This window comes from Myxocyprinus asiaticus, chromosome 20 (assembly GCF_019703515.2).
Source record: "Myxocyprinus asiaticus isolate MX2 ecotype Aquarium Trade chromosome 20, UBuf_Myxa_2, whole genome shotgun sequence".
Lineage (NCBI taxonomy): Eukaryota > Metazoa > Chordata > Actinopteri > Cypriniformes > Catostomidae > Myxocyprinus > Myxocyprinus asiaticus.
Genome location: NC_059363.1, coordinates 38,763,902 through 38,785,781, shown reverse-complemented (window position 1 = coordinate 38,785,781; position 21,880 = coordinate 38,763,902). Strand labels below are relative to the sequence as shown.

The 21,880-nt window shown below is 37.7% G+C and overlaps 1 protein-coding gene across 1 annotated transcript in view; it reads right to left on the bottom strand.

Moving 5' to 3' along the window:
* Nucleotides 1-18,944, bottom strand: part of LOC127410940 (kanadaptin-like) — a 21,372-nt gene extending 2,428 nt beyond the window's left edge. Inside the window, exons 1-13 of the mRNA XM_051646217.1 lie at nt 18,091-18,944; nt 16,320-16,515; nt 16,090-16,218; nt 15,911-15,971; nt 15,152-15,291; nt 14,078-14,238; nt 13,897-13,966; nt 10,601-10,793; nt 10,202-10,310; nt 7,772-7,976; nt 6,104-6,208; nt 5,830-5,903; nt 4,265-4,334 (exon numbers count right to left, since the gene is read on the bottom strand). Of these exons, the coding sequence (XP_051502177.1) occupies nt 4,265-4,334; nt 5,830-5,903; nt 6,104-6,208; nt 7,772-7,976; nt 10,202-10,310; nt 10,601-10,793; nt 13,897-13,966; nt 14,078-14,238; nt 15,152-15,291; nt 15,911-15,971; nt 16,090-16,218; nt 16,320-16,515; nt 18,091-18,897 (2,320 nt within the window). The 5' untranslated portion in view covers nt 18,898-18,944. The remainder of the gene's footprint in view (nt 1-4,264; nt 4,335-5,829; nt 5,904-6,103; nt 6,209-7,771; nt 7,977-10,201; nt 10,311-10,600; nt 10,794-13,896; nt 13,967-14,077; nt 14,239-15,151; nt 15,292-15,910; nt 15,972-16,089; nt 16,219-16,319; nt 16,516-18,090) is intronic.
* Nucleotides 18,945-21,880: the final 2,936 nt, after the last annotated feature.

Sequence of the window (21,880 nt, the reverse complement as noted above, 5' to 3'; positions counted from 1 at the left end):
GGCATGTTGTGGTGATCTGACTCTGTGTTCTTGAGCTCAGGTTTCTGTCATGGCAACTCCATGCGTCGGAGAGAAGGGAAAGGATCCCTCCCATCCATATGTAGATCTATGATCTTGCCCAAGGATTCCCACCTGCTATGTATCTGTCTTGGGGTCAGACATGTGCAGGCTGCACTCGCTAATCCCGAGTGTTGCCCATACTGTTCACGATTCCTACAGCGATATTTGGTAAGGAGGGTGCGGGTCGCTGCGTTGAATAATGGGTATCCCTGTTTTCTCTGTCGCCAGTGGAGAAAGACCCCCACCCCAGCCATAGGAACAGCGCAGCTGGGGCAATTTAATGGATGAAGTTTCCACCAATCTGCCTCTCCTCTTTGAATCTGCCCCTTTGGCGGGGGACAGGGAAGAAGAAGAAAAGGATTACAATGATGATCGCCTTTTGGAGGATGATGGCAAGGAGGATGAGGATGATGCAATTCTTCCTGCTCATTCTCGGCCAGACAGCATGATGGACGCGTCCCCCTCTCCTATCCAGGGAGAGCTGGACCTGGTTGAAATGTGCAGACAGGCAGCAGCTCTCCATTAAATGGCCATCACAGCAGGCAGGACAGGGTGCAGAGAGAGACCTGTATGACAGTAAACGGCTGCCGTCTTGTGCTGCCCCGGTCAAACAATAGATTCCTGCTGTCCCAGCGTGCATTGCGGAGATGCAACATTTTTGGGACAAGTCAACAACACACTTGATGCATGTACTTGTACTTGAAAACCATGAACAAAACTATGCAACATAAAAGGAAATGCGACCCAAAAGGAAATGCGACCCAGAATACATTAAATACAGGTTACGTTTTTACTATGGTGGGTCGCCACTTGATTTCCAATGATAAATCTGGGTCCTGAAGCAAAACCAGTTGAGAACCACTGTTCTAGCGCATCCGTGGCCAAACGCGCTACTTTAAGCATTTCCCCCACTGAGTTGAATCATTCCAACTCTAAGAAGAGTGAGAGAATACGGTCACTCTGATCACCCTGTACTGGCCAGGGAATCTGTGGCTGGCAAAGATAATCCAACTCTTGATCGGCCAGCCTTGGCCCCTCCTGCTGCGCAGGGACTTGCTATCGCAAGCATGGGGGGAAATATTTCACACTGAGCCGGACCCAGTAGCTCTATGGGCTTGGTCCGTGAGGGGCTAAATTTGAGTGTCACGGGTTTACCTCCAAGGGTAATTGAAACGATTCAGAGCGCGAGGGCTGGAGTGTGTTTGAGCAGTGGTGTGCACACAGACACACCACTGCTACTGTTTTGCATTTTCTTCAGGAACTTTTGGACAAAGGCATGGCCTTTTCTACCGTCATGGTTTATCTCGCTGCCATATCGGCTTGTCATGTGGTAATTGACTCGAATACAAAAAGTCAACACCCGCTTGTTTGCAGGTTTATGAGGGGCGCTCGGCGTTTGAACAGTGTGTTAAAACCGCTAGTTCTGTCATGGGCTCGGTCTGTGGTTCTGAACGCACTTTCTCAGGGTGTGTTCACACTTGGCAGGTTTGGTTCGATTAAAACGAACTCTGGTGCGATTGTTCTGTTAGTGCGGTTCATTTCAACAAGTGTGAACGCTGCCATCTGAACCTTGGTGCGCACCAAACAAGCGGACTGAGACCGCCTGAATAGTGGGTCTCGGTCCGCTTCCAAACGAACTCTGGTGCAGTTCGATTGATATATGAACGCAACATGGACCAAAGACGTCTAAACGGACCAAAAACAGGAAGTAATTTGCCTAATACTGACCTCAAGCATACCTAGTTCTTCTCATCATAGGAACTATGTTGCCCATTACAGTTCGGTACAGGCATCGGAACCGCCGTCAGCCGTCCTTGCAGCATATCTTCGTTTGTGTGTGCAATGGAGGAATTCCTGCTGCTGTTCTGACTCCTTTACACATTTTATTAGCTCTTCGTTTGTTCTCAGCTGGTAAAAATACCACCATATATACATCGAACGAGTGCATTTCGCCCAGCAGCCAGCATTGTTTTGGATGTTCGGAAAGTTCCGTGGCAAAATATACGTCATAAAAGCTGTCCAATCAGGTTGTGACTTTTTCCTGATGCCTTTTGTTTCGTATCTTTAGGTTTGGTATCTAAATGCCAGTGTGAAGCTAAGTGAACCAGGACTAAATGTATCATTTTCTTTTTTGGTCCGGACCAAGAGAACCGAACTACAAGTGTGAACACACCTCAGCCTCCCTTTGAGCCAGTTGAAACTATGGAATTGAAGCTCCTTTCGCTAAAGGCAGCTTTGTTATTGGCTCTGGCGACCGCGAAGTGAGTTAGTGAACTTCATGCTTTGTCGGTTCATCAGGTGAGTGACTCCGTGCTCAGCTGTAAGCCGGTGGACTTTCTGGTTTATCACCCGCCGCCGTTTTCCTCGTTGGAGGACAAGCGGCTTAATTGTCTGTGTCCAGTTCGTAATCTACATTTGTACGTGGAGAGAACTAAGGCACTGAGTAATCAGCTTTTTGTTTCTTAGGCTGATTCTCATAAGTGCAGACCCATATCACAACAGTGAAACACAAGACAGTCTCATTGGGTAGTGGAGGCTATTATATTAAGTTATAACAGTCTGGGATTGCGACCTCCGCAGGGCTTGAGAGCTCATTCTACCAGAGGCGTGGCTACCTCTTGGGCGCTGTTTAAGGGCATTTCAGTCCAGGACATTTGTGTGGCTGCAAATTGGGCGTCCCTCACACTTTTGTCTGATTTTACAGACTGGATGTTACAGAGCCATCAACGGCTCATTCAGTCATTGGTGTGGGTAGTCAATCTACTGATGTTTAAAAAAACACAAAAAAAAAAAACACACACACAAAACAACAATAACAGTGAAAGCACAAGTGTGTTATTTATTCTCCCCACCTATCCATTCTTTGCAAATTTGATTGGGTTTGTGTAGATTAGACACTAAAGTCGGTTGACTCTCTGCTTCGGACAGCATATCTGCAATATGGGAATAGCCTATATAACCCTGGTTCTCTGACAACAGGAGTGAGGTATCTCACCACACTTCCCCCTTGCAGTTGCACGGAGAAGAGATATGCTGAGAATGAAGAAGAGACCTGTGGCAGTGTCTTATATAGGGCGGTGGGGCTCCATTATCACTGCTGTGATTGGTCTGTTGGCTGACAGACATGGTGTCATTGCTTCCAGTGTCTGATACACCTGAGACAAATCCCATAGTGAGATACCTCACTCCTGTTATCAGATAAAAGGGGTTATGTGAGTAACCTAAAGTTACTGTAGTAAAACCATGGTTATGGTTAGGTTTAGGGGTGGGAGGTGGTATAGGGTGTATGAGAGACTCTAAATTAACACAATAAAAATGCTGCAGTGATGCCACTATACTGTATGTTAGTATTTAAACAGTAATGTAATAGTATCTGCCACTATTTGCACTAGAGTGCAAATGTATGGTTAGGTTTAGGGGTGGAGTTGGTGTAGGGTGTCTGAGAGACTCTAAATTAACACAATAAAAATGCTGCAGTGATGCCACTATACTGTATGTTAGTATTTAACAGTAATGTAATAGTATCTGCCACTATTTACACTAGAGTGCAAATAGCATCTGCCTTAAAAGTTATGCAAATTTACAGAGGTCAACAAGGTCATTTGTTTGGGGTCTGAGAAACCCCAAGGCCATTTTAATAGCACAAAAACTGCATTCAAAATTGAAGTATCAAGTTAATCATTCATGACTTTTCCTAATTTTATGAGAACTGATTGAAAACAAAATTTGAACTTGTTCACACTTCAAACATCCTCCATGAAAAATGTAACATGAATTATGTTTGAGTTCTCAGAAAACATATAAAAACAGAATAAATTTGTTTTAAATTCAAAGATTCTCTGACTGGTGTACACACTGTAGAGACACACTCCTGCAAGTTGTTTATTTTAATTTCTTATGTGCTTTTGCTGAGGTCCAATTGACCCCAAACAGAAACATTACTAGAATTAATTCCAATTATATTTTTGAAAAGAGCATGTTTGTTCTATGTTGTGGGGAACAAAGGTAAATCTTCAATAATATCTGACTGTTGGGTTTTGATTAGGTCAGAGGAACTTTAAGAGAAAATAATGTTACAACTTTTTATACTGCAATAATTACAAGTAAATCAATGGGGTCTCTGGGACACTAAACATAAAAACAGTACAGTAAATCTCAACATGGGGTAAATATCAGAGCCCACAGACAAGGGGCAGCTGTATACCTGCTGGAGGAACCCAGACGCAGTAGTCAGGGTCATCTTCAGGGTACTGCTTGGACATGGTCGTAGGAGGCTAGAAAAATAGGTAGCAATATATAATAATAATAATAATTATCAGGATACGAGAAACCATCTAAAGCCATTTTTACACTAAAAAGGTGGCACAGAAGCTGCATCTGAAGTGGCATGTATACCAAGCAAAGATGTTTTCAAACTTTTTCAATTTTCAAAGACTGTTCAATGCTGCTCAGAGAATTAATTTACACATCAATTACAATTGCATAAATTATGTTAAAAAGAAATTATGATAAATTGTAAATTTTGAGGCAGTTCTGATGCTGAATTTCATTTGCACAGAACTAAAGCGGAGTTCATGTGGTCTCTCATGTGACGTATTCGTGTTGGCATGTTAAGGATGTAATCTCACATTTTTCTCTCGGTTTAGACATTCAGGATAAGCACACAAACGCACCATTGTAAGTAAAGAAACAGCTACAAATACAGATCTAAACCAAAACCAACAAAGCTTCTGTACAGCGTACCTCCTACTCAGTTGTAAACAGCGCTGCTCGTCCATATGTCACAGTTCTCGCGTGAACACGGCAATGCAATTATGTCACGCGCATACTACTGCTGACCGGAAGCGATGCTTTATAGTTAAGAAGTACTTAAATATTTATCTTTTTTTCGCACCAAAAGCGATCGTATCGCATTAATAGACATTCATTTAACCACTGGAGTCATATGGATGACATTTGTGCTGACTATCTGTGATTTTTGGAGCTTCAAAAGGTCTGATCACCATCCACTTGCATTTTAAGGACCTACAGAGCTGAAATATGTTTCTATTTTTCTTCAAATGTGTTCTGCTGAACAAAGAAAGTCATACACACCTGGGATGGCATGAGGGTGAGTTAATGATGAGAGAATTTTCATTTTTGGGTGAACTAACCCTTTAACTCAACAGTGTAAAGATGCCTTAATATTATAAGCTTTCTGTAACCTACAGTCAAATTTTACACATTCCAACTCTGTAGGTTCTGGGTTCATACAGTGGTCCCAAAAAGTATTTGGACACTTAAGGCACATTTAAAATGTATGACTGTATCAACCAAGTGGCATCTGCAAACAAATGATGCTTTAAGTCAATGTATAAAGTTAATTCCACGCATGTTCACACAGGTGTCTTAGAGTAACCACAACTGTATCCAAAGTATTAAAATACATTTGTCTTCATTTTGTACAGTATACTTATTGTTTTATCATGTAAAACCTAACAAACGTATTTTTGTGAAATGTGTTGCTTGAAAAGTATGTGTGTGCTATCTTGGTGCATATTTCAAAGCGCTATCAAATGCAACTTGGTTTGATATACTTTAATCTAATACAATGAAATTCAAACATTTTTAAGTGTGGCTTAAGTATACACACTTTTGGGGGCTACTGTAGGTCTAAACCTCAAACACCTTTAAAACATTGGTTGAACAATCTTATGAACATGGCATGATCTATATGTTTTATAAATTCACAGATATCTTATATCTCATGCTGTTTATAATATCACTTACCCTGCTTGGTCCAATAACTTTCTTCTTCATACTTGTCTTTGGACTCTGGACATTTGAGACACCACTGTCTCCCTCTGTAGAGATATTAATCATAACATAACATAAATATATAAATCATAACATATATGCCACAGCAATTATCCTATTATTATGTTTCAAAGATTAACCTAATATCACTTTCATCTCATCACATCTGTTTATATTTTTGAGCGATTCTAACATCACTTCACAATACAAATCATTTGAATCATTGGACAGAATGTGATTTTTCTACCTTTTGGAGGAGAGGCACTTTTGTCTTGAAAATTGGAAGACTTAGATTTCTGTTTTCCATGAAATGTCACTATTTTAGCAGGCTGGTCCACATGGTCTCCCCTCTCTAGACACAAAAACAGAAGAAAAAAAAAAAATTCTACATGTGGATTCCAACCTACTTTAGAGGGATTTGCTTATAATTAGCATGGTCGTGAACTTGTCCAACATGGCAGAAGTCAAGTTAGATTTTGTGAACTTATCTCAAAGGTGGTAAAATACAGGCTTATGTAGCAGCACAACATTGTCTCCTTGTGGTCAGAAATAAAACAACACTACACTGGGCCCTTGTAATTTCCAAGGCTGGTTAGCAGGGATGGGACGATATATATATTGAATTTCAATATATAGTGATCCAAAAAAATGACGAACCATATCGAGGCAAAACTTGATATTTCGAAATTTGCAATGCTGTTTTCTGTCTATGTGATCGTAAATGAAATGACCCGTCAAACATTATAACATCTCTATCGCTTGATTTTGCCCCTATTGCGCTTATTTCTTCACTGTTTACAGGGTTCACACAAGGTCTTTGAAGTGTAAAAGTGCTTGAATTTAGCTTTTAGTAAGTACTGGAATACCTGGAAAATCACCTTGTTTTGTTAAAAAGTGCTCGAGATTAAAACGGACCATTTCTTCCATGTAATGTGTGTCCATCAAAGATGCAATCTCGCACTCTAATTTTATTGAACAATGTGTCTTTAATATCATTTCTGTTCTTTACTGTCAGATAGAGTAAAAATAAGTATGAATTTGATCACAAATAGCACAGATGCGCTAAAAAAACAGCGACTTCTCTAATAAATGAACCGCAACACCTGTGTGAGTCTGTGAGATGCACGGTGAACTCTTAAAGTGACAGTACTATTATAGCGTTATATAATATAATTATAATAGTGTTATTCAAATGGATGTAAAAATGTAATTTCAAACATTGACAGCTCATTTCATTTTTATACATGCAATTTCATGAGAATTTATTGAGTGTAGAATTTTTATATTTTTAAAAAGTAAAAATGTGATTATAATAATCATGACAAACAAATGAGTAAAAAAAAAAAAAAAAAACACTTTCACATACAAGTTCAGTTCTATTGCTTGTTCGGCAACTGATCAGCCTGAATGTAGTCCATAATTTTTGAAGGCTCATTTGTTTGTGATCTTTTCTTATAATGAAAGGTATATGAGAAACTCTTATTATTTAAACTTTGAGCATTTATATTGTGTATTAAATAACTTTATTTTGATGAGAAATAATAATGTGCATTTTGTGCAAACATTTTTCAAAATTTAAGTAATTTAAGTGATTTTACATCAAATCGAGATAATATTGAATCGTGAACCTCTAGTCGTGTATCGATCCGACTCGTGAGATAACCATATCGTCCCCTCCCTACTGGTTAGCATTGGCAGTTAGCCCTAACTGATAGATGTCAAAACCATTTTAATACACCATTTTACTCCCAAAAACCATTCAAATTCAGACAGAATAAATTTTTTGCAAGCAACATTAAAATAGCAAATATTGAATTACAGTATATATTTAGCAAGTGACAGTTTTCTTTCATTTTTGCAAGTAAACTTTTTGTTTGTATGTAGCTGTGGGTATTTATTGTGGTGAAGGTCTAACCGTTAGCCCGGTTTAAATGGCTTTCAAGTCTGTTATAGTCAGCATTGAAGTGTTCAGGACTTCCCATCTCTGCAGACTGAATAACCTCCATATCACCATCTGTGACTGCGTCTTCTGTATTTTCATCCTCCTCTTCTTCCTCAGGGGGAAGCTCCTTCATGTTAAAGAGCTCACTTGGAAGAATGGCTCGCTTTGGGGGCAAATTCTGTTTGTGTTGGAGAGGGAGCGAGAGCAAGAGAGAGACAGAGTAATATGTACCTCATTAACATGCCTCAACTTTAAGAGGGAACGGACCCTGCGCTAAGCGCTGCCCCATTAGAGACTGTTGCTAACATGGTGAATTCTTCCTGTTAGCACTTGTTCTGCTGCTATCAAAAATGCTCAGAGAATCCACTGGGTTTAGTAAATTACCTCAGGAATTATTAAATAATCTGGATTAACATTAGTTATATGTAGTATCTCACTAGAAAGGTCTCCAATATGCCATGGAAGTCCACATCTAAAACATGGATTTACAAAAAGGAATGCATAATGGAGAGGTTTGCTTCAGAATCAAAACAAGCACTTATCACAGTCAATTTAAAAGAATAAAAGTCTCAACTGATAATGATAACAACTGATAACAATAATATAACATAACAGTTTCTTCTCTAGGTACCTTGTGTCACTTTTGCAAGTGGCCCAAAAGCAACATTTTACCACATTTATTGATCATTTCAGTAAAATTCTGTTAATAACTATCCACATAGAGGACTTAAAGGGGTAGATCATCCAAAAATGATAATTCTCTCATCATTTACTCACCCTTATGCAGTCTCAAACTCATGTGACTTCCTTGCTACAAGATATTTTCAAGGACATATGTGTACAATGCAAGTCAATGAGGTCCAAACCTTTAAGCTCCAAATAGAACATTAAGGCATCATAAAAGTAATCCATACAAGTGGTTTAATCCATGTCTTCTGAAGAAATATGATCGGTTATGATTTGGGTGAGAAACAGACCAAAATGTAACTCCTCTGAGCATGTGTCAAGCACGGGTATTGTATTTTATGGAATACAAGTTGTGTTTTTCATGCAATCCTGCAACTTATAGACCGAAGAGACTTATATACATAATATATATGTAACTGATGTCAGCTGGTCAAACACACGCAGACCAAAACACATATGCTTACACACAAACAGATGAAAACATCAGTCATAGAGATGGTATTAGCGTTATAAAGTAAAATATTCACAGCATTTTGCCTTTACAAAGTATTTTATGCAACCAGTATAAATATTCTGTCCCATCATAACATTATTGTAACATCGCTGTCAAACACTCCTCATTTTGTGGGCGAACTCCTCACATGCCCACAAAATTATGTTTCATCACACTTGCAGTAAAAACATTCAGTCAGTGAACCGGATAATTAATGCATAGCAAAAAGGATTGCTAATATCAGAAATATCCACAAATAGACAGCCGCTAACGTTAATGAATGAATATAGAATCCAACAGGTACATTGTTTTACTCAGACTAAAATATGTTTATTTGTATACAGCATAGAGTTACATATGTTATAAACAGATGTGGCTTATTTGTCACGCCTTTTTCCATGAAACATAAGCAGAAGATGAAAAAACTGCTAGACGCAATAACTTAAAGCAGGTGCTCTCAAATAAAAACAAGGTCAAATACTGCGTGACATGATGCATAGATGCTGAAGTAATCTTTATGTAGCATGTCCGACATGTTCAGCCGCTAAAGGGAGGTCGGACGGCTGCTCCTGGGCTTGCCGCTTGCAAACTCTGTGAGTGCAACTTATACACAGATGTGACTTATCTGTGTTTTTGTTCTCTCAACAATGCGATTTTGACCAGGTGCGACTTATATTCAGGTGCGACTTTATTTCTGGAAACTACGGTATGCGTGAACTTCTCTCATGAATGACTGCAGATGACAAGATTTATAATGAATGAGGAGTTACGTTTTGGTCTGTTTCTCAGTCCAAACTGATTGTATCACTTTAAAAGACATGGATTAAACCACTCTATTCATAAGGATTACTTTATGCTGCCTTTATTTACTTTTTGGAGCTTGAAAGTTTATGAGCCCCATTGACTTGCATTGCATGGAAAATACACCACATATATCCTTCAAAACATCTACGTTTGTGTTTTGCTGAAGCTAAGAAGTCACACAAGTTTGAGATGGCATAAAGGTGAGTAAATGATGAGAGAATTATAATTTAACTATTCCTTTACTTGTTTATATAAAAAAAAAATGGGAGGACAGCAATAGCTCCAAAAGGTAGGGAAAAGGTAGGACATTTTTAAGACAGGGCTTAGTGAAGGGTGAATGAGCAAATTCCTTACAGTTTAGTTTGTCTCAAATCGAAGTGCATTAGAAAGAGAATAAATGAATGCAAAGAGAGTCTCACGCCTATAGTTCCAGTCTTCAGTTTGAGTTTACTGCCTCCTTTCATGGCTCCAAACATAGGCAGAGATAACTTCTTTGGTTTCTCCGTCTCTGTGGACTGACTACTAGATCTGTAAAAAAGAACATGGTCACACTGTATATTAGATGTCTTCAACTACTATGTGCTTACATTAAAATACATAAAATACAATGTATTTACTATGTAACTACATGTTGTTTTGCAAAGTTCTCACAAGATTCAAATTTGCCGCTACTGAGTTTGAGGTATGGGTAGGGAAGAAACTCCAGAAAACACTTCAGCATTATTTCTGTACCTGCTTCTTATCTAACCTTCTTAGAATAATTGTATAATTCAAATCGCACAGCTGATCTGTAGGGGTGTTGAGAACTTTCAGCTCACCCACTGGGCTGCAGTGAGGGCAGCTGGGTAGGTTTGGTCAGCTCCACTAGTTTACGCAGTCGCTCACCCTCCTTCTTCAGGTCGGCCACATGTAAGCGGAGCTTTTTTCTTTCCACTCCATCCAGAGCCGTATCGCCCTGTACAGCACTCATGAAGGCATCCAGAGGGTCCTCTGAAGATGAGCTGGTGTGTCCTGAAGGTATAGAATATATAGGCAGTATAACTGTATGGCCTATTCCCTCATTTACGATTTTTAGACTTTAAAAGGAAATAATGCATCCCTATAAAATTTAAACCCCTTCACATCCTATGTGAAAATTCACACAGCTATGATTCATAGCTTTTTTTTTTTAGTTCAATGTTATCACGATTATGCCGTAAAACAGTGGGCCCCAAGAAGTATTTGGACAATTATGGCACACTTATTGTATGAATGTCATTGCACAAAATATAAAAATTTGCTCTGAAAACTAAGTGAAGTTAGTTCAGAAAAAAGGTCTAGCATCATTTGTTTGCAGATGCCACTTGGTGTGATATTTTATCTACCTGATATTCTAAATAATTTTTAAGTGAATGCAGAATGTTAGGGAATGACAGCCTCAGTCCCCATTCACTTTAATTGCAACTGTATTTCCTATTAATTTTTCCTATCTCTTTTTGAGTGCCACAGAATAAAGAAAAACATACGGGTTTGGAACAACATAAGAGTGAGTAAATGATTGAGTAATAAAATGAGAATTTATATTTGGGTGAATAATTCCTTCATATTCATGCACATTGTTTACATTATCAGAATAATTAAAATTCCATCATTCCATTCTATAAAAGTGCAAACATATTCATTATATTAGCAATGGGTTGTAATTAGTGCCCGACCGATATATCAGTCGGCCGATATTAGCCTTTCACCGATATATCGTATCGGTGTATATTTTACCGATATGAAAACTTTTTTCAGAACATATAATGCAGAAAACAATACTTTAGAATTGATGTCATAGCGTAGATTGTCCAGCAGAGCGCGCTCCGACTCCATTGTTTACAGAGCTGACTCTGAACTGACAGTGGTTCTGCAGACAAGGCGGAGTTAAACGGTGCGGATTTGAGCAATCTCTTCTCATTAAATTGCAAACTAGTTTGTGAAATACATACTGGAAAGTTAATAAAAAATGACCCCATCATTTTATATAACTAATATAACGTTAACCCTGTCCCTGACAACCATGTCACTCATGTTTATCACATCTGTTTGCTGTTAGCCAGCTATAGTTTGTCAGTGCAGTAAGTAATGTAACAGATTGAAAGTTAAACATCAGAACAACTTTTTGCAGCTCAGCAGACAACGGTGCGGTGGTGGATTGTGTGTGGTGAGTGTTGATTTCACACTTCGCTGTTGCCTAGTTGGTGAGACACAATGCTGGAAAGTAAATAAAGTCCATCTTTTACTCTCCGTGACAACGAGCTTATAGCTAACTAGCTAATCACGCAGCTACATTCATTGTTGTCAGCTGAGTGGAAGCTAATGGGTAAACATGTATTCACCAAACTGTTTTGCTCAGGATTCACAGTTTGGTACCCTCTTCAACCGAACAATTCCAGATACGTAATAAAAGTAGATTTAATAAATAGTACATTTGCTCTGTGTAAATAATAATATACAGGAACGGTTTCTAAAATAAATGAGGGGTGATAGATACTAATACAGCAGGCTGGAAAAATAGACATTTATTCATTTTAATATCATATATATATATATATATATATATATATATATATATATATATATATATATATATATATATATATATATATACACTATTTTTTATTTTTTTTAATGTGTTGAAACTTGCCACCGGGCGACACACCCTAAAAACAGCACCGTTAGATCGGTTTCATGCTGAAGAGCAGCTTAAGTTTTTTTTTTCTCTCTCGTAAATGTAAATGAGTGTTAATGCCAACACCATCATATATGTCGAAAGGACTGATGCCTGTCAACCAAAACATGAGCTCATTGATGTCATTAAATGAGTCTGCTTTTTTATTCCATCAGTTACTCATGGTCGGAGGCTGCCGTATATATTTAGTTTACAAGTAGGGTTATGTCCTACATAAATTTAATGGTGCAACGCTCAAATATTTAGTAGAGCGTAAATTGTGACTTAGTGCCCATTTACGCCACAACTAGGCTAAGTTGTAACGTACGTATAGCTGGTGCAACTGGCCCCTGATGTTTATTTAGCTATTTATTTTATTTTAATTTATTCTTTATTTAAATGGTCAGCATTTGACTGATACTAAACAGTACTGATGTTTATTTAGCTATTTATTTTATTTTAATTTATTCTTTATTTAAATGGTCAGCATTTGACTGATACTAAACAGTACTGATGTTTATTTAGCTATTTATTTTATTTTTATTTATTCTTTATTTTAATGGTCAGCATTTGACTGATACTAAACAGTACTGATGTTTATTTATCTATTTATTTTATTTTTATTTATTCTTTATTTTAATGGTCAGCATTCGACTGATACTAAACATACAGTACTGATGTTAATTTAGCTATTTATTGAATTTTTATTCTTTATTTAAATGGTCAGCAATTGACATACTAAACATACAGTACTGATGTTAATTAAGCTATTTATTTTATTTGTATTTATTCTTTATTTTAATGGTATGCAATTGACATACTAAACATACAGTACTGATTTTTATTTTATTCTTTATTGAAATGGTCAGCAAATGACATACTAACAGTACTGATGTTTATTAAGCTATTTATTGTATTTATATTTATTCTTTATTTTCTCAGTGTTCATTTCTAGAATTTGTTGACAATGTATAACAATAATGTTAAATGTTCTTTGATAAAAAATATTTGTTTAAGAAAGCAGCCTTCTGAGTACCTTTGCATAGTCATATCGGTGCAAAATCGGTGCACAATCCACATAGAAAAGATCTGTTTTCATTCCAGCTCAAAAAATAGCTATACTGTATCAGTCACCATATCGGTAATCAGTGAATTTTCCCTCTCTAAAATCGGTATCGTCTCAAAAATCCCATACTGGTCGGGCTCTAGTTGTAATCTACATTGAAGTTTCACTGTTCGTCAGGTAATCTGTCAGAGATTCATGAAAATTCGTATAGAAATAGTTTTAGTGAATAGATGTTAATGACATTCATCTGCAACGCACCTCGTTTTGTTGCATTAGACTTGGTGTGAACAGGCACATGATGTGATGTAAATTATGAGAAGAAATAAGAAAAAGGATGCAGGCTTTAACCATGTTACCTTTTCCAGAAGAATTGAGCTTCTTTTCAGTGTCAGCCAGCTCTTTTTCAACCTCAGCAAGTTTAGCCAGCTAAAAGAGGACACAAACAGTATATTATCAATACCACATAGAGAACACACGGGCTCAAAGGAACATGCATAATCAGTTAATCACATAGGCCATATGATACAGGCTTTATACCAGTGATTCATAGGTATCAGGACGCTCCTGAATCTTTCTGGCCTTCTTCATGCGTTCCATCCTCTTCTTTTCAACTGCACCTGTCCTGTCCAGGAACGTGTCGTCATCACTGTCATAAAAATCTTCATCCCCCCAGTTCTTCTTCTTGCGCTTGCGGGATACTGTCAGTAAGGAGGCAAAAACAGTATGTGACTGGACTAAAAAAAATTACTTAAAAAACATGTCTTGGTAAAAATCAGAGATAATGGTCCCTACAGTGATTTTGATCATTAAAAGTAATCCATAAAACTAAAGTGGTTTAATTAATGTGTTTTGAAGTGATATGATCAGTTCTGGGTGGGAAACAGACAAAATGCAACTCCTGTGAATGAGCTTCTCTCATGAACGTGCCATGGAGACTGCACATCACAAAATTTATAGAGACTGAAGAGTTACATTTTGATCTGTTTCTCAACCCAAACTGATTGGACCCCATTGACTTGCATTGTATGGAAAATACTAATCCTATTTCCTTCCATTCCAAAATAACAGTTGCTACTGTGATTCTCGATAATTAAACTTAGGCAACTGTCACAAAACCAACTAAAAATAAAAGACAGAAAGATTCTGAAATAAAAACTCAAGTAAGCAAGGAAAAAACATGGCTTCCAAAATAATGTTCATAAGTGGGTTGATAAAACAAGTGCAGGTTTTGTTTTAAACACTTTGTAGCAAGCAAATTTGATATCCACCAGCAAAACTGTATATTCTGCTTTGATTTATGAGTTATGTCTGTGAAACTGTATGAACTTAATGTTGATCAGGCGGAAATTCTCATCACAGAGTCTATAGACATTTCTGCTATTTTTCCAGTGTTTTCTGATAAACCTAAATGGCACATAAAAACAAAACGAACTGTGGTGGGTCACTTTAAACATTAATCAGACAATCTCTTCCAGCTTAAGTGGGTGGTACCTGACCAAAGAAGCTGCAATGTGGACCAGAGCATATGCAGTTCAGTAAAAGGTCTGGCTATGTGAGATTAGTCCAAATGAAACAAGTCTGAATTTGGTTGACTCCTTGACATCTCCTCACCTGCCTCCTGTCTGAGAACACCACGGGCCTCCAGGATGCGACAGGCCTCTAAACAGCACTGGACAGCCGCTTCCTTCTTTTTCCCTGAGTGGGTCACTTCAGCCACCAGCTGCCTGCCCACAGCATCATCCACCGGCAACCTGGAACATACAGAAATGAAACACTAAAATATTTCCAATAACTTGCCCCTAAAACGTGACAAAAAGTACAGCCAACCTCTGTTGTTCATAGTGCTACACATATGGCTATCTCAGATTGCCAGAGTTGGTATGTACATTTCAGTGACTACTTTAGTTTTGAAATTTGGAAAATACAGTGAAAGCCTACTGCTCACCTTACTGAGCTACACCAGTTCTGTGAGGAGAAATGGCCTCCTATGTAAACTTTCTACCCACTAAAAATGTGATAAGTAAATAAAAGCTGAAATAAATCTGTCTCTTAGCTATTATTTTGAGATGACCTCTTATGAAAATAAAGAAGATACCCTAATTGACATGTATGGTAACAGAATTGTGAAAAAAATCGAGTTTAAATGACATTAGCCTAGGTGTATTGTACAGTATGTAAACTTTTGGCTTCAAATGCATATTGATAGAGTATTGCCACAAAAAAAAAAATAATAATAATAATTATATAAATACTGTATTATATATATTATATATATATATACACACACATACACACACACACACACACACACACACACACACACACAAATGTGTGCATGAAAATATCTGCAGACACAGAGAAAGTGCTTACTTGATTCTGCAGAGCCAGGTGCCATGGCCTTTGTCTTCATATTCAAACTCGAGTTCTTCCCCTGACATGACATGAAACAGTTAAATTCATAAAGGTGATTTAATGGTGAAATCAGAACTGAATGAATCTGAATCGCTTTAGTTTAACTAAGGTTATTGTCTCATGATCTGGTATTTTACCTTCTCTGTCATAGAAGCCCTGCAGGGCCTTTTTAGGATCTTTGAGGTAAGCTGCTTCCTGATCCTCATGAAACTCCATGGCAAATGGATTTTCCTCATTCTCATCCTCTTCAGGCACTGCCTCTTCAACTGAACAGAGCAAGGACAAACTATAACTTCACTAAAAACAGACACAATTCCTCACAATAACTCTTGACAGACTGCGAAAGATCATCTGTTGTCAGTGTTACCCATTCCCCACGAGCAGCCAGTATCTTCTGATGAACTTCTTCCTAAAGCATTGGCTTCCCTCTCCTCCTTCTCCTCTTCCTCGTCTGAGCCATCACCCATCATTCTCTTCTCCAGCTCTTCTCTCTGTTTCCTGGCCCGTTCTCTGAGCTCTGTCACCGTCAGTTCAGACTCTGCCTCTTCATCAAACTCTGGACCCTTGGAAGAAACAGTAATCTGGCATAATCAAAATTCTCTTTCAAGCAATATCACTGACCACACTACTAGATCCAAAATTACACATAACAGATCTGGACAGAAAAGAGCAGTAGTGCTTTAAAAGTGCTTTTTTAATTAATAACTTTTACATCATCATTTAATACTAAACAGATCATTAATGCACATTCAAATAGTTAGATATTATGAAACTGTTATCCATAAATATTTACATCGACTACTGTCCGCTTAGAAAAATGTACCATAACCATAATTTGTTTCTTTTACAGCTCAAATTTTTCAGTGTTGAAATGCTTTCTCTTATCCCATCTTAAAATGCAGAGACAACTATATAAGTGTCAACACTGTGGTTCTGGCTCATTCAATATTGCTGTTTGTTTTTGTATTAAGGGGGCATCATGGCTTCATCCGAAATCACCTACTGTCAGAATGTGTACTACATTTGAAGGACGTACTTCTCAGCCAGTAAAAAAGTACAGCTGTGTCCCAAATGATGCACTATACACTATGCATTTACAATATACATTGTGCACTCAGCCATGTAATGCATGAATTTTAAAAGAGTAGTATCACCCCAAATAGAACAATTAAAGAATAGTTCACCCAAAAGTTAAAATTCTCTCATCATTTACTCACTCTCATGCCATCCCAGATGTGTATGACTTTTTTCTTCTGCAGAGCACAAACAAAGATTTTTAGAAGAATATCTCAGCTCTGTAGGTCCTCACAATGCAAGTGAATGGTGACCAGAACTCAGAAGGTCCAAAAAGCAATCTATAAGATTCCAGTGGTAAAATCCACGTCTTCAAAAGCGATATGATAGGTGTGGGTGAGAAACAGATCAAAGTCCCTTTTTACTGTAAATCTACACTTTCACATTTAGCCATCTATTAATTGTCTCTATAACTCTACTCTCTCCTCTTCACCAATAGCTGGTGTGTGGTGAGCGTACTGGAGCACTATGGCTGCCTTCGTATCATCCAGGTGGATGCTGCACACTGGTGGTGGTTAAGGAAAGTCCCCTGTTCACTGTGTAAAGCGCTTTAAGCGTACTGTGTACTGAATGTAACATTCATTCATCTACTGGTTGGAGCTAGTCAAAATTGGAGATTGATAGTAAAAAGAACCTAAATATTGATCTGTTTCTCATCCACACCTATCATATTGCTTCAGAAGATATGGATTTAACTGCTGGAGTCTTATGGATTACTTTTATGCCTCCTTTATGTCATTTTTGGACCTTAAGTTTTGGTCACCATTCACATTGTGAGGACCAACAGAGCTGAGATATTCTTCTAAAAATCTTAATTTGTGTTCTGCTGAAGAAAGAAAGTCGTACACTTCTGAGATGGCATGAGGCTGAGTAAATGATGAGAACATTTTCATTTTTTTGGAGAAATTTGTGTTTTCTTTGGACACTTATTCATTCAATATCTGCCAGGTAGGGACATTTTATGCATGCGTGGTATTAAAAACCACTTACATGACATTTAATGAATGACTTAACGTTATTTTGAAGTACTACTAAACCACTCAGCTATACAAAGTATATCATACCTGCAGAATAAAGAGTCTTGTGCTGCCCCCAAACTTGATTACATGTCCCACACGGACCCTTATATATGTTTTGGGTGGAATCTTGTTCTTATTCACGAAAGTCCCATGAGTGCTGCCCAAATCATAGACATAAAACCCTCTCTCCTCTCCCAAGACCTCGTCCTGTCCCGCTTTGCCTCGGTACTGCACTACAGCGTGATAGCGGGAGATGGACGGATGTTCCAGAGATACATCACAAACCGGCAGACGACCCACCACAAAATAACTCCTCTGAGTCAACGGGACCGCGTCCAGGATCGACCCGTTTTTCAGCAGCTCAAATGAGTAAGATATGTCAGGAACAGACCCCCAAGGGGGTTCAGTGTACGGAAGGGGTGGAAATTTACCAGCCGGTGGTAGTTTGGCAGGGACCTTCGGTCTGTTGTCTTTTGGTTTGGGCTGGATCTTCTGTGATGCCTCCGATGTCATGGCTGGTAGATGATCTTTAACATCTGATGGGTCTGGTTTTGGGTCTGTGGGCCGTGTAGGTGACTGAAGATGTTTTGGACCATGATTTTTGTCTTTATTCTCTGAGATGCTGCTGTTTGATTCTTCTGTGGGTTTACTGACTGAGTTCGCTCCTGATTTTTTCACCGACAGAGATGGGGCTGCAAAAATCGCCGGTTTCTTAAAAAGTTCATCCGTGTTTTCATTAGTGCTGGTGATGTTCTCTTCAGTGTCACATGTCTGACCGTTCTCCTGGTCAGAGCTCTTCTCTGTCTCCATGTCTGTGTGATTATTTTCTGTCTGCGAACGGCCAGATTCCATCACGCGCCCACTGTCCGACAAGCTGTTTGGTGTTACGATTAAATTAGTCCGTGCCTATTGTGTTGAGTATGTGATATACGTCAGTCTTGTTTGGTTATGAGCATGTAATGTATCAGAATATTTTAGGCGAATATACAATAATTATTTGCGTTTTATATATAGTCGATTTCATTTTTTACGTCGTTGTCTGTTTGCTCAGTTTTTCTAGGAACTATTTACGTTTTACACGGACGTATTTTAGTGTTGTACCCCAACACCGCTCATCATTTTCCCTATATCTTAGCTACCTATGTCGTGAATCAGTGTATCGTGAACACGAATTCGGGCACAGGCAAGGGTGTTCATCCATGACTCGATCACCCGCGACAAGTTAACGAGCTCGCGCATTAAAGCGCAGCTGTTATTAATCAACAACATCGCTGTATAAATGACACTATCTTTCATTTTCGTTGAAAATATTGAAACGTACAGTATTATTATAAAATATGTATAACATTAAATAAATACAATTATAAAGGAGTGTATATTTTTAAACCTTCTTTTAACAACTCAAATATTTTAAAGATTGTTTCCCTTTCATGGTAATTATGAATGAAACACGTTACAAACAACATCTCTTTTTAAGAAAAAATAGGCTAATGCTCCCAGATAGCCCACGTACGTCGCGGAGACGTCCGTGAAAGAGCGGATCATCTGGAAATGATCGCTTTCTATTTTTATGGTCTTATTTTGATCGTCAGTAGATCTCGTCTAACGGCCGTTTTTAGTTGTTAAATGAGCCGTCAGTACCTCTAAACGACGTCTATTCGATGAAGTTGACATCAGTCTTGAAATCCAGTTTTGTGCCGCGATCGCTGCTGGCTGCCACACAAGCAGCACACAGACCAGCAATCGGTTGTGACCTCTGTGCTAAACTTCAGCAACTGTATATGAGTTACCAATTTATTTTAAACGAAAATGTATAAAAACATACATCAGCTGCATACATGAGTAAAGCATGGATCATTTGTTCACAGTTCATTGGCTGTGCATTTTTGCCACATGCTTGTCTTTTTTTACCAATTTGGAAAGCACTAAATAAAAACCATCATAGTCTGGCTTTTTTTAACCCCATGTATGTGTAAAACAAAAACAGTAATTTCTAAATAACCCTTCTTTTCCTTGCAATTAACTCCTCTAATCTAATCAAATCAAGATATTACCAAAGTTGTAACCTGAACTGTTGAATTTTTTTTTTTTTTTTTTAATAAAACACCTGTCACATAAGCACATTCACACAGAAAGGTCAAAATGGCTGAATTAATTTAAGTATGTGATATTGCTTTTTAATGCCACTATTTAAAATTCATACCTTTATTTTAGAGATATTGCTAATTATTTTTACTCCAACACCAATTGCTCTCTGTCTCACACATGTGAGAGTATGGGTTGGTTTTATGGGTGTTAAGAGTAAAAATGAGCATTTATTCAACCATAGAGATGTAGAGCATCTGATCCAATATCTATAATGATGATTTTATTTTTTTTTATTTATTTTTTGTGATCCAGTTTCATTGGCTCAATTGATCTTATTACAGTGGTACTGATGAGGGGGACACAAACACTAAATTGCTTTAATTAGTTTACGCAGAGAATAATAGAAGACATCTGATTAAACACAAAGGGTACTCAGAGAAAACAATTTATGAACAGACATTTTAATAATGCTCTAAATGATTTGCCAAAAGGTGGAAAGATTTCCCTAACTTTACCATAATCTTACTTGAAATAAATGAGAACATAAAATAGAACAAACTGAAAAACAAACACATGAACACTTTTTATCCACAGTGTAACCCATCTTGCACAGCAGTCTTCAAATCTTTTTTTTTTTTTTGGTCATCCAGTGTGATCCATCCCTCTGTAATACGGGAAACAGTTAAATGTAACATTTTTAGGATCAATAACTGCAATTCTACCCACTTATTATATTTCTAGGTGTGGTGTAATTGTTGTCTTGTAATGTTATTTTGCAGAGAGCATAATAAATTAGACCCTTATCTTTAGCCTATATGCTTGACAACTGCTTAGCATTTCAAATGTAGAACATGTACAATATTTAGAGTTGTAGCTTGCTGATTGGAGTAACTATTCAATTTATACCATGGTTTATATAAGTAAGGGGCTTCGCGTCAGGTGGTTCTTTGTCTCCAGGTCATGCATAAAAATTGTGTAATGCACACCTAGCCATGGGCTAGGTGAGATGATCTGTTGGCAGATCATCTCATAATAAAGGGCCATCAAATCAATGGCACTAAACATCAAGTACAATGCAACAACATGCACACAACTCTGTCAACACCCCCACCATATACTATATTAGTGCTATGCCAAATAAATCATTTCGATATATTGTGATTCTCACAGTATTTATGAATACTTAGATATTTCATATTTATTCAAGTTAATTCATATGATTTCATATAATTCAGGTAATAAGCAGGTATAAACTCTAAACAGCATTCATCTGTGTGGTAATAGCTGCACCGGGTGATGAGACTAAAACATATCCCATGTGCTTAGTGCAATTTAATCGCCCAAATATCTATATGCTTTTTTACATCCACGCACTGATTTGACTTTAGTGAAAATAAAGTTCACCAGACACATGGTTTCCACTTGTGAAAAAGGCACTTCCCACTGGAATTTGTCAACTTCCAAGATCTGACATTGTCTATGATGACCGCATATGATGCTGGTTCAAGTGCTGGATTTTGCTGCATAAGGTAAGAAAGGGTTTATTTACTATTCATGCTGGTTGTCATGCAGATGAAAAATAATAATAATAAAAAATTAAATAAATTCAGGAATACGTTTGCTTGTGCCATTTCATTAATATGATGCGATTAGGCCTACTGATTGTCTGTGTAAATATATATTTTTTATAATAGTTTTATATGGATTTCGTTTTAAATCATGGTACTTGTGAATGTTAGATCTTTTG